This window comes from Felis catus, chromosome D3 (assembly GCF_018350175.1).
Source record: "Felis catus isolate Fca126 chromosome D3, F.catus_Fca126_mat1.0, whole genome shotgun sequence".
In the NCBI taxonomy this organism is placed as follows: Eukaryota; Metazoa; Chordata; class Mammalia; order Carnivora; family Felidae; genus Felis; species Felis catus.
The window spans coordinates 27,015,001-27,028,056 of NC_058379.1; the positions used below are offsets into that span (position 1 = coordinate 27,015,001).

General features: G+C 45.5%; 1 protein-coding gene and 1 long non-coding RNA gene across 4 annotated transcripts in view; one reads left to right on the plus strand and one right to left on the minus strand.

Annotated features, from left to right (window-relative positions):
* Positions 1 to 13,056, minus strand: part of LOC123381191 (small G protein signaling modulator 1) — a 38,471-nt gene that overhangs the window by 8,532 nt on the left and 16,883 nt on the right. For all 3 annotated transcript variants that reach the window (XM_045041635.1, XM_045041634.1, XM_045041633.1), the window contains 5 exons: positions 11,770 to 12,360; positions 9,676 to 9,800; positions 7,476 to 7,558; positions 1,451 to 1,560; positions 704 to 800 (listed from right to left, as the gene is read on the minus strand). In XM_045041635.1, the coding sequence (XP_044897570.1) occupies positions 704 to 800; positions 1,451 to 1,560; positions 7,476 to 7,558; positions 9,676 to 9,800; positions 11,770 to 12,360 (1,006 nt within the window). The remainder of the gene's footprint in view (positions 1 to 703; positions 801 to 1,450; positions 1,561 to 7,475; positions 7,559 to 9,675; positions 9,801 to 11,769; positions 12,361 to 13,056) is intronic.
* LOC123381195 lies at positions 9,711 to 12,717 on the plus strand. Its single transcript, XR_006587912.1, has 2 exons — positions 9,711 to 10,365; positions 11,259 to 12,717. It is a non-coding gene; the product is annotated as an uncharacterized LOC123381195 (long non-coding RNA).

The window sequence follows — 13,056 nt, forward strand, 5'->3', positions numbered from 1 at the left end:
GCTGTGCCCCACGTCATTTCCAAGTCACATGTGCACCATGCTGCATGAGCTTCGGGCACCTTGTCTCTGAAAGGCGGCAGAATAGAATGGAAGGGAACTAACTGGGCTTGGGGGCTAGACAGAGGCGGCCTAAGATCCTGGCTCTACCGGTCCTATCTCTGAATTCGATTTTCAGCCTTGGCTTCCCCATCTGTAAAATGGGGACTGTAATGTGGCGGGGTCCCCTCCCTAAGGAAGGACAAAAAACCTCAAGGCAACCTGGCTAATGTGCGTACATGACAACATCCCTCACGACCTTGTGACATGAGACCCCTTAATCTGACCGCATGTTTGTGTGTTCCCACGTATGGGAGACACAGAGGTGAAACATATATAAAAAAAACTACGCCACATGGCGTTCGAGGCTCGGTTCTTCGGGTACGAACCCAACTGAGCGGTGCCGGCGGGAATAAAGCTGCTTCCTGGAAAGAAAAGCCTGGGTGTCACGACTCTCTGTGCGAGAATCCTGCTCCAGTAACAACACCTACTGCGCGGTGTCACTGAGAAATAAGGCAGGCGAGCCAAGAGTCACAGCGCGGTCACTGGGTGTTACTCTCTTCCTCTGGCTCTGCTGCAACACCCCCGCCCTCGCCTCCTCGGTACCTGTTCCCTGAGGGTCTGCTGCCAAGCCTCTGGGAACAAGACCCCAGTTTGAAGTCCATACCTCGCTTGAAATCCAGCAGGAACCAGCGGTAGCAGAAGTAGAAGTGAGTGTAGTCCCCGTTCTGATGCATCAACTCAAAGAGCTCGGAGTCCAGAATCTGCCAGCGGGAGAAAAGGTTGGCGTCAGCCTCCCGGCAAGGGCTGGACCCAAGGGGACAGAATGAGGGCACATCCTCATCCCGGACCCCACTACAGCCCCTACAACCAGGTGGAGCTAAAAAACAGGCAGAAGATTTGAAGTGAAAATCAACCCAGCTCAAGTCAACCCCAGTGACTTCTCTAAAGACCTGCAAGTAAAGATCCACAAAGCACATGACAGATGCTCAGTGGGATGAGTCAGGAAAATGCGAATCTAAACCGTAATGAGACACCACTGCACACGCGCTAGGATGGCAAGAACCAGAATGATGGACAACCAAGTGTCAGTGAGGAAGGAGAGAAGCTGGGACTCCGGCACGTGGCCGGTGGGAACGGAACACGGTGCAGCTGTCACCTCACTCCTGAGTGTATCACCAAGAGAAATGAAAACATGTCCACATAAAAACCTGTAAGCGAATCTTCCCAGCAGCACAATCCACGAGAGCCAAAAAGTGGAAACCACCCAAATGTCCATGAATGAACGATGGGATGAACAAAATGGAATGAACTGGCTTGTGCTGCATTACACAAAGTGTGGCTCTGAAGTTGATTTGGGGTCCATCAGGCTGAGCTGGAATAAGTTATACTGTTGAACGGGACTGGGTCAAACCTGGATCAGTGACCTCATGTTGGCAAAGTGCGTGTCCATGGCGCCCCCATGGGGAAAGTTCTGGTTCATCCTCTTCATGAGCTCCGTGAAGCAGCTGAAGGCCAGGGCCTCTGGGGAAAGAGCACAGCAGAAACGGCCAATGCTGCCACTGCCCAAGGAACCCCAAGCTCCCAAGGTGATCCCAAGGTCGAAGGCTCCAAGCTGGTTCTTGAAACCCACAGCCGAAGGACAAACATAGAGACGATGGAGTGTTAGCGTATTGCACTTCAGGGGATGTTCTGCAATCTAAATACATACTTCCCTCCTTGGAGGGGTTGAAATAGCCTTTCTTTTAGGAAATAATGGTGATACCAGATGCTCTTTTTCTAAAAGATCCCTAGTTGCCAATTGGTACCATCTGCGATCTCTTTCCTTCAACTCTGTATGTCAGCATCCTATTCCTTCTTCTAGAACTTTATGAAGGGAATAATCAAGTATGTATTTCTTATCTGTAGCGTCTTCCACTCAGTATATATACTTAAAAAAATTTTTTTTAATGTTTATTTATTTTTAACAGAGAGCGAGAGAGAGAGAGAGAGAGAGAGAGAGAGAGAGAGAGAGAGAGCATGAGCAGAGGAGGGGCAGAGAGAGAGGGAGACACAGAATCCGAAGCAGGCTCCAGGCTCTGAGCTGTCAGCACACAACCTGATGCGGGGCTCGAACTCACAGACCGCGAGATCACGACCTGAGCCGAAGTCGGACGCTCAACTGACTGAGCCACCCAGGCGCCCCGGTATATATACTTTTAGATGCTTTAGTGTATTAGTTCATGCATGTGTATTGCTGACTGGTATTCCATTGTATGACTAGAGCACAATTTATTCTTTTCTTTTCTTGTTGGACATTTACATTATTTAGTTTGGTGGTTTTATGGATTTTAAGCTCAATGAACATTTAATGTATAAAAAAATAAAAGAAAATAATTAAAGATCCCTAATTTGCTCTAATAAAAAGTTGATGATGTTTTCTTGGTCCCCAAACTTTTTTTTTTCTTTTTCAAAATTCTACCAGTTCATGAAATTCTCAAGTCTGGGAATCACTGGATTAAAACAACAATTGTCAATACTGGAAAGGCGCTGACAGGCATTATGCAGAGAAAGAGTCCAATAACTCTGGGAAATGCTAGAGAGTGACTACATATATTGAAAAGTAAAGGCTCTGAGAAGTCCTGCAATAAAGAAACCTGTTTCATATTGTTTATGAGCCAGCGTTTAGAAAACTTTACTTGAAAATGATACCTTTTTTTTCCTCTTAGTACCTGGTAACTCTGGAGAAAGTTACACTAGACTGGAAGGTTTCCCAAGGCACAGTAAGACCTCATTCATTTTTAAAAACACTCTATTTTTCACGGGTGCCTGGGTGGCTCAATTGGTTAGGCATCCGAATTCGGCTCAGGTCATGATCTCATGGTTCATGGGTTTGAGCCCTGTGTCGGGCTCTATGCTGACAGCTCAGAGCCTGGAGCCTGCTTTGGATTCTGTGTCTCCCTCTCTCTCTTCCCCTCCCCTGCTCGTGCTCTCTCTCTTAAAAATAAATAAACATTAAAAAAATTTTTTTAAATAAAAAGACTTGATTTTTTTAGAACAGTTTTAGACTTCTAGAAAAGCTGAGAAAGGAGTAGGGAAAATTTCTGTATACTACATTTGTTACAATTAACAACCCGCTGATGATACATTATTAACTAAACTCCATAATTTTGTTTATTTTCTGTTCCAAGAACCCAACCAGGATAACACATTACACACAGGTGTTCTCTCTCCTGGGGCTCCTTTCGGGTATAGAAGTTTCTCAGGCTTTCCTTGTTTGTGATGACCTTGGCAGTTGTGAGAGTGGTTGTCACATATTCTAAGGGATGCTTCTCTACTGGAATTTGTTGGATGTTGTTCTCACGATGATACTGGCTTTTGGGGTTATTGAGCGAAAGACCACGTGGGTAACGTGCCATTTTAAACACATCATGTCAAGGGCACCTGCCATCCACATGATTTATGACTGTTAATGATGATTTCGGTCACCTGGCTGATGCAGTGTTAGGTTTCTCCACCACAGTTTCCCTCCTGCCTGCACCCCCTTCTATGCTGAACATTTTGGAAGAAGTCACTGTGCACAACCCATGTCTAAGGACTAGGGAGTTATGCTGCCCATTTATTTAACAGTCTTATTGAGATGTACATCGCATAACATCCACCATTTCAAATGTACAGCTCAGGTTTTTAGCATGTTCACAGAATTGTGCAACCATCATCTGTAAGGTGGGAACACTTCCATCACCCCCAAAAGACACCTGCACACATCAGCAGTCATGGCCCATCTACCCCCCCACCCCGCCCGCTCCCTGCCCCTGTCAACCATTAGTCTATTTTGCCTCTACAGATTTGCCTCTTCTGGACATTTCCAATAAATGGAATCATATGCTATGTGGCCTCTTGTGTCTGGCTTTTTTCACTTAGCAGAGCCTCTTTGAGGTTTCGCACTATAGCAAGTGTCAAATCGTTCTTTTTTTTTTTTTTTTTTGCCAAATCGTTCTTTTTTTTTTATCATTGCAGGGCTATACCACATTTTGGTTATGCATGCATCCACTGATGAACACTTGGGTTGTTTCCACTTTGGGGCGATTGTGAATAACGCTGCTGTGCACATGCTCACACAGAGTGTTTGTGCGAACACTGTGTTTTCATTTCTCTTGGGGATATACTTAGGAACCAAACTGCTGGGTCCTCCAGTAACTCCACCTTCAACATTATGCAGAACTGCCAGTCTGCTTTCAAAATCTCAGAGACAATGTCTTCATATTGTCACTAACACTTGATATTTTCCATTGTTTTCATTCTAGCCATTTAGTGGGCGTGAAGTGGAATCTCATTGTGGTTCTAATCTGCATTTCCCTACCGAGTAAAGATGTTGAGCATCTTTTAATATGCTTACTGGCTACATGTACGTCTTTCATTCTGTTGAGAAATATCTAGTCAAACCTTTTGCTCATTTTTAATTGGGTTATTTATCTTTTCATTATTGAATTGTAAAAGTGCTTTACATATTTTTATTTATTTATTTATTTATTTATTTATTTATTTATTTATTTATTTATTTATGTATTTATATAGCATGAGTGGGGGAGGGTCAAAGGGAGAGGGAGGCTCCACACCCAGCCTGGAGCCCGACGTAGGGCTCCATTTCATGACAATGAGAGCATGACTTGAGCCAAAATCGAGACTCAGGCTTAACCGACTGAGCCACCCGGGTGCCCCCCTTTACATATTTTGGATATAAGTCCCCTGTATGATGTATGTGATTTGCAAGTATTTTCTTCCATTCTTTAGGCTCTCTTCATTTTCCTGACGGTACCCTTTGAAGCACAACAGTTTTAAATTCTGTTCAAGTCCCATTCAATTTTAATTTTGTCGCTTTATTCTTTTGGTGTCATATCTAAGAAACCATTGCTTAATACCCAAGGACACAAACCCAAGGTCACAAAGATGTACGCCTATGTTTTCTTATAATTTTGTAGTTTTCATTCTTATATTTAGGTCTATGATCTATTTTTTAATGTTTATTTATTTTTATGAGAGAGAGGGACGGAGTGTGAGTTGGGGAAGGGCAGAGAGAGAGGGAGACACAGAATCCGAAGCAGGCTCCGGGCTCCGAGCTGTCGGCACAGAGCCCGACGAGGGGCTTGAACTCACGAGCCACGAGATCATGACCTAAGCCAAAGTTGGTGCTCAACCGACTGAGCCACCCAGGCACTCCAGAAATGCTTATTTCTGGACTGCCAGTTCTATTCTACTGATCTGCATGTCTACCCCTGTGGGACTACCACACTCTATTACTGTAACTTTGTAATAGGTTTTGAAATTGGGAACTGTGTGTCCCCTAATATCTGCTCCTTTTTCAAAACTGGTTTTGCTACTCCTGGTCCCTTGCATTTTCAAATGAGTTTTAGGGTCAGCTTGCCCATTTGTGCAAAAACTGCAACTGGGATGCTGATAGGGATCACACCGAATCCAGATCAATTTGGAAAGCACTCTGCCATCTTAACAGTACTAAGTCTCCCGACTCACCAACATGAGGTGTCTTTCCATTTATTTAGATCTTCAATTTTTTTTTTAAACAATGTTCTACAGTTTTGGCATACAGGCATACCTTATTTTATTGCACTTTCCAGATACTGCATTTTTTACAAATTGACGGTTTGTGGCAACCCTGCATTGAGAAAGTCCATCGGCGTCATTTTGCAAACAGTATTTGCTCACTTTGGGTCTCTGTTTCACATTTTGATAATTCTTGCAACGTTTCAAGCTTTTTCATTATTATATTTGTTATGATGATCTGTAACCAGTGATTATGACTTGCTGAAAGCTCAGATTACGGCTACCATTTTTTAGCAATAAAGGATTTTTAAATTAAGGCATGAACATTATTTTTCTAGGCATAATGGTAATGGACTACAGGGTAGTGTACTCGTGACTTGTACATGCACTCAGAAACCAAAAACTTCATTTGACTCGCTTTATCGCAATATTTGCTGTATTACAGCAGTCTGGAATTGAACCTGCAAAGCTTCCACTTCTTCTATTCAATTTATTCCTAAGGGTCTTCCTTTTTTTTTTTTTTTATTTATTTTTTTAAAAATTTTTTTTCAACGTTTATTTATTTTTGGGACAGAGAGAGACAGAGCATGAACGGGGGAGGGGCAGAGAGAGAGGGAGACACAGAATCGGAAACAGGCTCCAGGCTCTGAGCCATCAGCCCAGAGCCCGACGCGGGGCTCGAACTCACGGACCGCGAGATCGTGACCTGGCTGAAGTCGGACGCTTAACCGACTGCGCCACCCAGGCGCCCCAAGGGGCTTCCTTTAGATAGTATTACAAATGTAAATGCCTTCCTAATTTTGTTTTTGCATTGTCCAATGCAAATGTATAGACGTACAAATGACTTTTGTATACATATCTTGTATCTTGCAACCTTGCTGAACTTGTTTATTAGCTCTAAGATTATTTTTTATACCTTAGGATTATCTGTTTATAAAAATCAGATCTTCTGCAAGTAGAGATAGTTTTACTTCCTTTCCAGTATGGCTACCTTTTATTTCTTTTGCTTCCCTAATTGTCCTGTCTAGAACCTTTTGTGGCAAAAGTGGACATCTGTGTCTTATCTGTGATCTTGGGGGAAAGCATTCAGTTTCTCACCATTGAGTATGAACAAGCTGTAGGATTTCCTTGGGTGCCTTTTATCGTGCTCAGGAAATTTCCTTCGATTCCTAGTTTGTGGAGAGTTTTTAACATGAAAGGGTGTCAAATTTGGTCAAATGCCATTTCTTTGTCAACTAAGAAGATTGTGTCATTTTCGTCCTTTATTCTATTAATTCGGTGAATTATACTGATTGATTTTCATTCATTGAACCAGTCTTGTTTTCCTGGGATAAATCCCATTTGGTTATGGTATATAGTCTCTTCTAGATCTTGCTAGATTCAGTTTGCTAGTGTTTTGCTGAGGGTTTTTGTCTTTATATTCATCAAGGACATCACTCAGTAGTTTTCTTTTCTTGTGATATCTTTGTCTGATATTAGTATCAAGGTACCAGTGGGTCTTCATATAAGGACTGGCCTTATAGAATGAGTTGGGAAGTATTCCCTCCTATTGTTTTCTTGGAAGAGCTTGTGGAGAACTGGTATTAATTCTTCTTTAAGTGTTTGGTAGAATTCACCAGTGAAGACATCTGGGCATGGGTTTTTCTTTGCTCCCCTTCATGTCTGTGCAATCAGTGGCTAGCAAAGGCCTGGCTGGGTGTCGGGCACCTGGTGATAAGTGTGGACTAACATGGAACAACAAGCCTTTCTATTTCCCTAGGACCTTGATGCATTCACCAGAGTCACAAAGTAAGGTTAAACCCCTCCTCTGCAGTGGGAGTCACAAAGTAAGGTTAAACCCCTCCTCTGCAGTGGGTAGGAAAGTGCACCCCTGGCCTTGGGGTGGTGGGGGGACATACCGTCATCCAGGATGACCAGCAGTGGAGCCAGGAGGTCACACATGCCCTGGACATAGCCGATCTCAATGTGCTGCCAGATGTAGCTACAAGAGAGAGACGATGGGCCTGAGGATGGCACTTACGACCTCTGTCTCTCCAACCCCCCCATCCTCTTCCTCCTTCCTGCCACAGCCCCCCATTCCTACCTGGACCGCTCACTCCCTCAGCTCCTGCCTCCACCCCTTCCCCAGTCCCACTCTCTTCAAACATCCTATTCTCAGCCACCAGGATGGCCTTCCTAAAGCCCAGCTCCAAGAGGCCACCACATCCTCACAGGCTGCCCACTGCGAGACAACGTGCAAACGCCTTCCCTGGGCGTGTAAGGCACTCACTGTCTTTGCCGCATCTTCACAGCCCCACCATCGCCTCCCAGTACTTCTTCCTTTCGGGCACACACTCACACCCCAGTGCCTGGCCCTAGCACTTCTGTGCCTGGAGTTCCCATCTGCCCTTGAATAATAGTAACTACTGTTTACTGGGCATGTACTGTATGCTCAGCCACTAAACATATACTGCGCCACGAAATTCTCAAAATAATCACACGCAGAAGGTCCTGGCATATCCCATTTCACAGATGAGGAGACTGAGGTGCAGAGAGCTAAGCGACATGCGTAGTGTCATACACCCAAGAATACATGGCAAGGGCAGGATCTGAGCCCAGGTGGCCTTACCACAGGGTATGTGTATGCCGGGTGGTTTGTTCAGTCTCTCCTAATTTTGCCAAGGGCCATCTTGCATGTCCCCGCCTGTGTGGGCTTCCACACTTTCTCCCAAGGCCATAACCCAGCAAAAGTCGGTCTATCCTTCCTTCTCCCCCAGCACCTTCTCATTTTAATGTAACATATATTAGAGTTAATTATATTTGTGTCTTGTGCTCGCTTCGGCAGCACATACACTGAAACTATATTTGTGTCTCCTCAACTCAATCTTGAGAGGCAGTGATTGATTGCTTGGGAGACTGTAAGACAGAATAGTTACGAGGTAGTACTTATTAATAAAAATGAGTTAGAGCAGGGGTTGGCAAACCTTTCCTGGGAGGTCCAGATGATAATTAGCTTCGTCTTTGCAGGCCTAGGTTCTGTCTCAACTACTCAACTCTGCAGAAGCAATCATAGATACTATGCAAACAAACAGGCATGGCTGAGTTCTAAGAACACTGTATTTGTAAAAACAGGTGGTGGGGCTGGATTTGGCCTGTGGGCTGTGCTAGCAGGTCTTTTTTTTTAATGTTTATTTATTTTTGACAGAGAGAGAGAGAGAGAGAGAGAGAGAGAGAGAGAGAGAATCTTAAGCAGGCTCCATGCTTAGTGCAGAGCTTGATGTGGGGCTCGATCCTACAACCCTGGGATCATGACCTGAGCCGAAAGCACAGTCGGATGCTCAACCGACCGAGCCCCCCAGGATGCATTAAGTGTAAGAAGCAAGTGGTAGAAAAATATAATATTAATCCTACATAGGTAAAATTAAGAAGACATTAAAACACGTATGCACTCATGTTATATAATATACTACCTATGATGTTATTTTCCATCTATATGTGGCTTGGGAAGACATTCCCTAAATCCTTAGCAGTAGTTTCTTTTAGGTGAGGGGCATTGATAACTGGACAGGGAAAGCAGTCTCTCTTTATACCTTAGGAACTTCCGGTTTCCTTGGTTGATCTAGGTATTTAATATGCCTGAGTTACTTTCATATTTTAAGAAATAACACATTTAGTATGTAATGAGAATAAGAAGCTCCAGATCTTGGCTGAAAGAAAAAGAAAAAAAAGCACAGATGTTTTTAGAGCCCGAGAGATGTGGGCAAGAGTTCCCGTCCAGCCACCGCCCAGCTGGGGGACTCCGAGCAGTATGGTACCCCTCGGCCTCCATTTCCTCACCTGTTAAATGGGATAATATATGCCCCATAGGCTTGTTGTGAGGACTAAGTGAAATGACGTTAGTAAAGGGCTCGGGGTGGTGCCTGGTATAGAGTAAGTGCTTAACGAATGCTCTCTATTATTATCATTACTGGGACGGTCACCTTACCGCCAGGTGGGCAAGGTGCCAACGGCAGAGGCTGTGTTCTGGCTGGGCTCTCTGTAGCCCCCGCCTCTGCCACCCCCTCCCGCTCCCCTGCAGCCCACCCCCCACCTCACCGCCCCTCCCTGCCCCCCAGCCACCTGCACATGACGTTCCGCAGCTTTTCCAGGTTGGCGGGCGTGAAGTACCAGTAGTTGCGGTCACAGCGCTGCACGTCCTTCTCGATGCGGTGCAGGTTGACGGTGTACAGGTCCAGGAGCTCCGGCTGCAGGCCCCCAGGAGGGGACGGAGAGAACAATTACACGCCAGCTCCTCACAGAGAGGTCGCGTTCCAGACAGTCTCCCTCCTCCTACCCCCCTCCTGCTGCCACTGAAAAGAACATCCTCTCCCCGGACCAGGTGGGTGTTTGATTTCATTTTTGTGGTTTTCCGAGAAAGCCTCTTTTCACTTTGTACGATGACAGTCCCTTTTTCTTTCCTTCCCTTTTATGAAACAAAACAATTCTCTAAGCTGCAAAGACGAATTCTCCTCACTGTGCACGACGGTTGGAACTAGCTGGAGATGTACCCACCGCCCCCGCGGGACACTGGACAGGAAGACGGAGAAAGCGGACAGGAGTCCAGTTCTGGCATATGCCGGGCTTGATGCCTTGACCCCCATCTGAGGAAAAGGCTCAGTGATATGGCAAGAAAAATGAGGAACGATTAAAGGCCAAAAATTCACCACAAAGGCAAGAAATACCAAATCTGGCTTTTGCCTTGAGGAAAGCTTCCAGACTGGGAAACCTGAAGCTTGGATTTAATGGTTTTGGGGATCCTTCTCCCTGAAGGTAAGGAATCTAATAAGAGATTTTCACGCATTAAGGCAGGATCCCCAAGGGCCACATCCCCAGTAAAGGAATGGTAGAAAAAGCTACTTACATCTAGGGCCTTAAAGACAACTACCTGTCTTGAACATAGGTGTCAAATGAAGTATAAAATATACCTCCCTGGATAATTAACAGCCTCACACCAGGTTTATATCTTATGCAGGTGGATAACCTAAGAGCAGAAGTAACTTCTAGATGAAGGTGGAGAAAAAAAAAAATCTAAGATGACAGCTATTCACCAGGAGCAGAAGACTGGGGAAGGTCTGAGGCTCTCAGAGAGCATTCTTGAGGCATACAAAACGAACAGAAAACCTTGAGGTTTCTGAATGTTCTAGAAGAGATTTAGAAAACTGGCAGAGTTTGGGGGGCTGGGGGGAGCGAATTAATGATTCGTATGTAGCAACCGCAGGACAAGAAAACAGAGATGAGGAAATGAAAACACATCCAGGGAAAACAAAATTTTCGGGCAGGAAAGAAAAAACAAATACAGTTTACTGCATGGTGTATATACATTGTTTCGTTATACTAGCTTGAACAACAGATAGTCATTGAACTAAAATTATTGTAACTGCAGCGGATGGATGGGGCTGGGAAGGGGTCCCTTGTGTTGGGGAGGCTGTGGGGGTGAAACGTTCATGTCTGGAACTAAAGAAAAAGGAAAAAGATCAGGAAGTAGCAATACAAGTATGTTATTTATACACACGGGGGTAAACACCAGGTAATTTGGGCAGAACGAGTAACTGCTATTGCCTCTGGGGAGGGCTACACGGGGGCAGATGGGGGGCACTTCTGGGTTTTGTATTCAGCCTGGTCTGTTTCACTCTTTACACTATGGGCATGTATATCTTACATAGAAATAACACGCTCTTCAAAGGAAAATGGATATACACAGTGCCTGGCTCAGAAAACCTCCCATTCAGTTGACATCCTTTGGCTTGGACTTTTTGGCAACAAAGTAAACTGGAGTACTTAAAAGATGTTGGACCTGAGTGTACCCCAAGATGTTGTTCTCATCGAGGCTGCTATTGATGGAAAGCTCACCGCACATCAGGCACAGAGGACTGGACTCCCTACTTCTGAGAACAGCTCAGGCAGGAAGGTACTCGACTGATAGAAAACTGAGACTCAGAAAGAAAAAGTGAGGTGCCTCTGCTGGGACTGAACCCGGGACGATTTGACTGCAAAGCCTGTGTTCTTTAAATACTATACTATCTGCCCAGAAGGGCTTCTCCAGTGCAGACTCTGTGATGGGGAACATGTAACAGATCAGAGGTCATTCTGGGAAACTGAGGCTCGTGGGACACACCCACTGTCCCACGGCTGTTAGGTACGAAAATTAAGTGCAGGAGAATCCTGGTGACTTACAGAGTAAGTGACGCCACTGGAAGACACGGGGGACGCCTCGTTGTTGGCAGAAGTGGCCACGGCCAGAGAGGCCAGGGCGGGGAAGAGACTTTCCATCTCGGGCTCCTCTGAGAGGTTGTCCTCACTGTCCACACGGCTGTGCTTCCCCACCTCACTGTCTCCCCAGCCCTCCATCGCGGCCCCCTCCTTTCCGGGCAGGGCCACGTCCATGCTGCCAGTGAGGGACATGAACTCGTCCATGCTCTCGTTGGCGAGGAGGTCGCTCTCCAGGCTGTCCTGCACGGCCAGGTCCTCGCGGGGGGCCTCATCCCGGGAGGTGGTGGCCTCACTGCTCTGCCCGTCATCCACGCTGCTGTCCCCAGGTCGAAGCACCAGAGGGGCATTCCGCTGGGCGTCCATGACGCTGTCCTCCGTGCTCAGGCTGGGTTCCGAGGGCTCCGAGAGGCCCGAGGAGAAGTTGTGGGATGACGGATGGCCGGAGTCCGGGGAACAGGTGCCATTCACCAGGTTCCCATTGGGGATCTTGGGCTGTCTCTCCTCCAACCTGCCTTCTGCCTCCACCTGCTCCACTTCGTCCACAGACTCAAACACCTGAAGATGAGGTATGCATACACGGAGAGATTAGGATGCCCACTGCTTCCAGCACCAATCTAAACATCCATCAGCAGGGGGCCGGTTCCAATATGGAACATGCACGTGGAATACTATACAGTCGGGGAAAGGAATGGGACGGACCAGGTGTAATGTATGCTCCCGCCGTGGGAAATACAAGAGTGACCTACTGCATGGAAATGCCTAGAATAACCCAGAAAGAAGAAAGCCCTGAAATTGAGGAGTATTAGGGAACCGAAGTAGCAGGAAGTGTACCTTTCATCACAAAAAATTTTTTGCATATAACTTTTTAAAGTAAGAAATGAATTTACAACATAGGAAACAGGCTAAAAACAGCATATTATATCCATGTGGTTGATTATTACAGATCAATTTTCCAAAGTAGTTAGACGTAGATGAGACACTATGGAAAAGTCTCTGGGACAAGGGCAAGGATGTATTTGTGGTTCTTTATGTCCTCAGGCATATCCCATCAAGGATAGATAGTAGAAGACCATGTTCCAAGGTCACATGAAACATTTCTTCTCTGTGTTTATGTCACCAATATGATCTGTTAATTTCATGTGTTTCTGGTTTAAAATTTTTTTTTCTTGGTTCAATTGTTTTAAATTATGTCAATACAAAATTTGCCTAACTCCAAAGTCGGAACTAGGAAACAAGGGATATTCAGGGAAA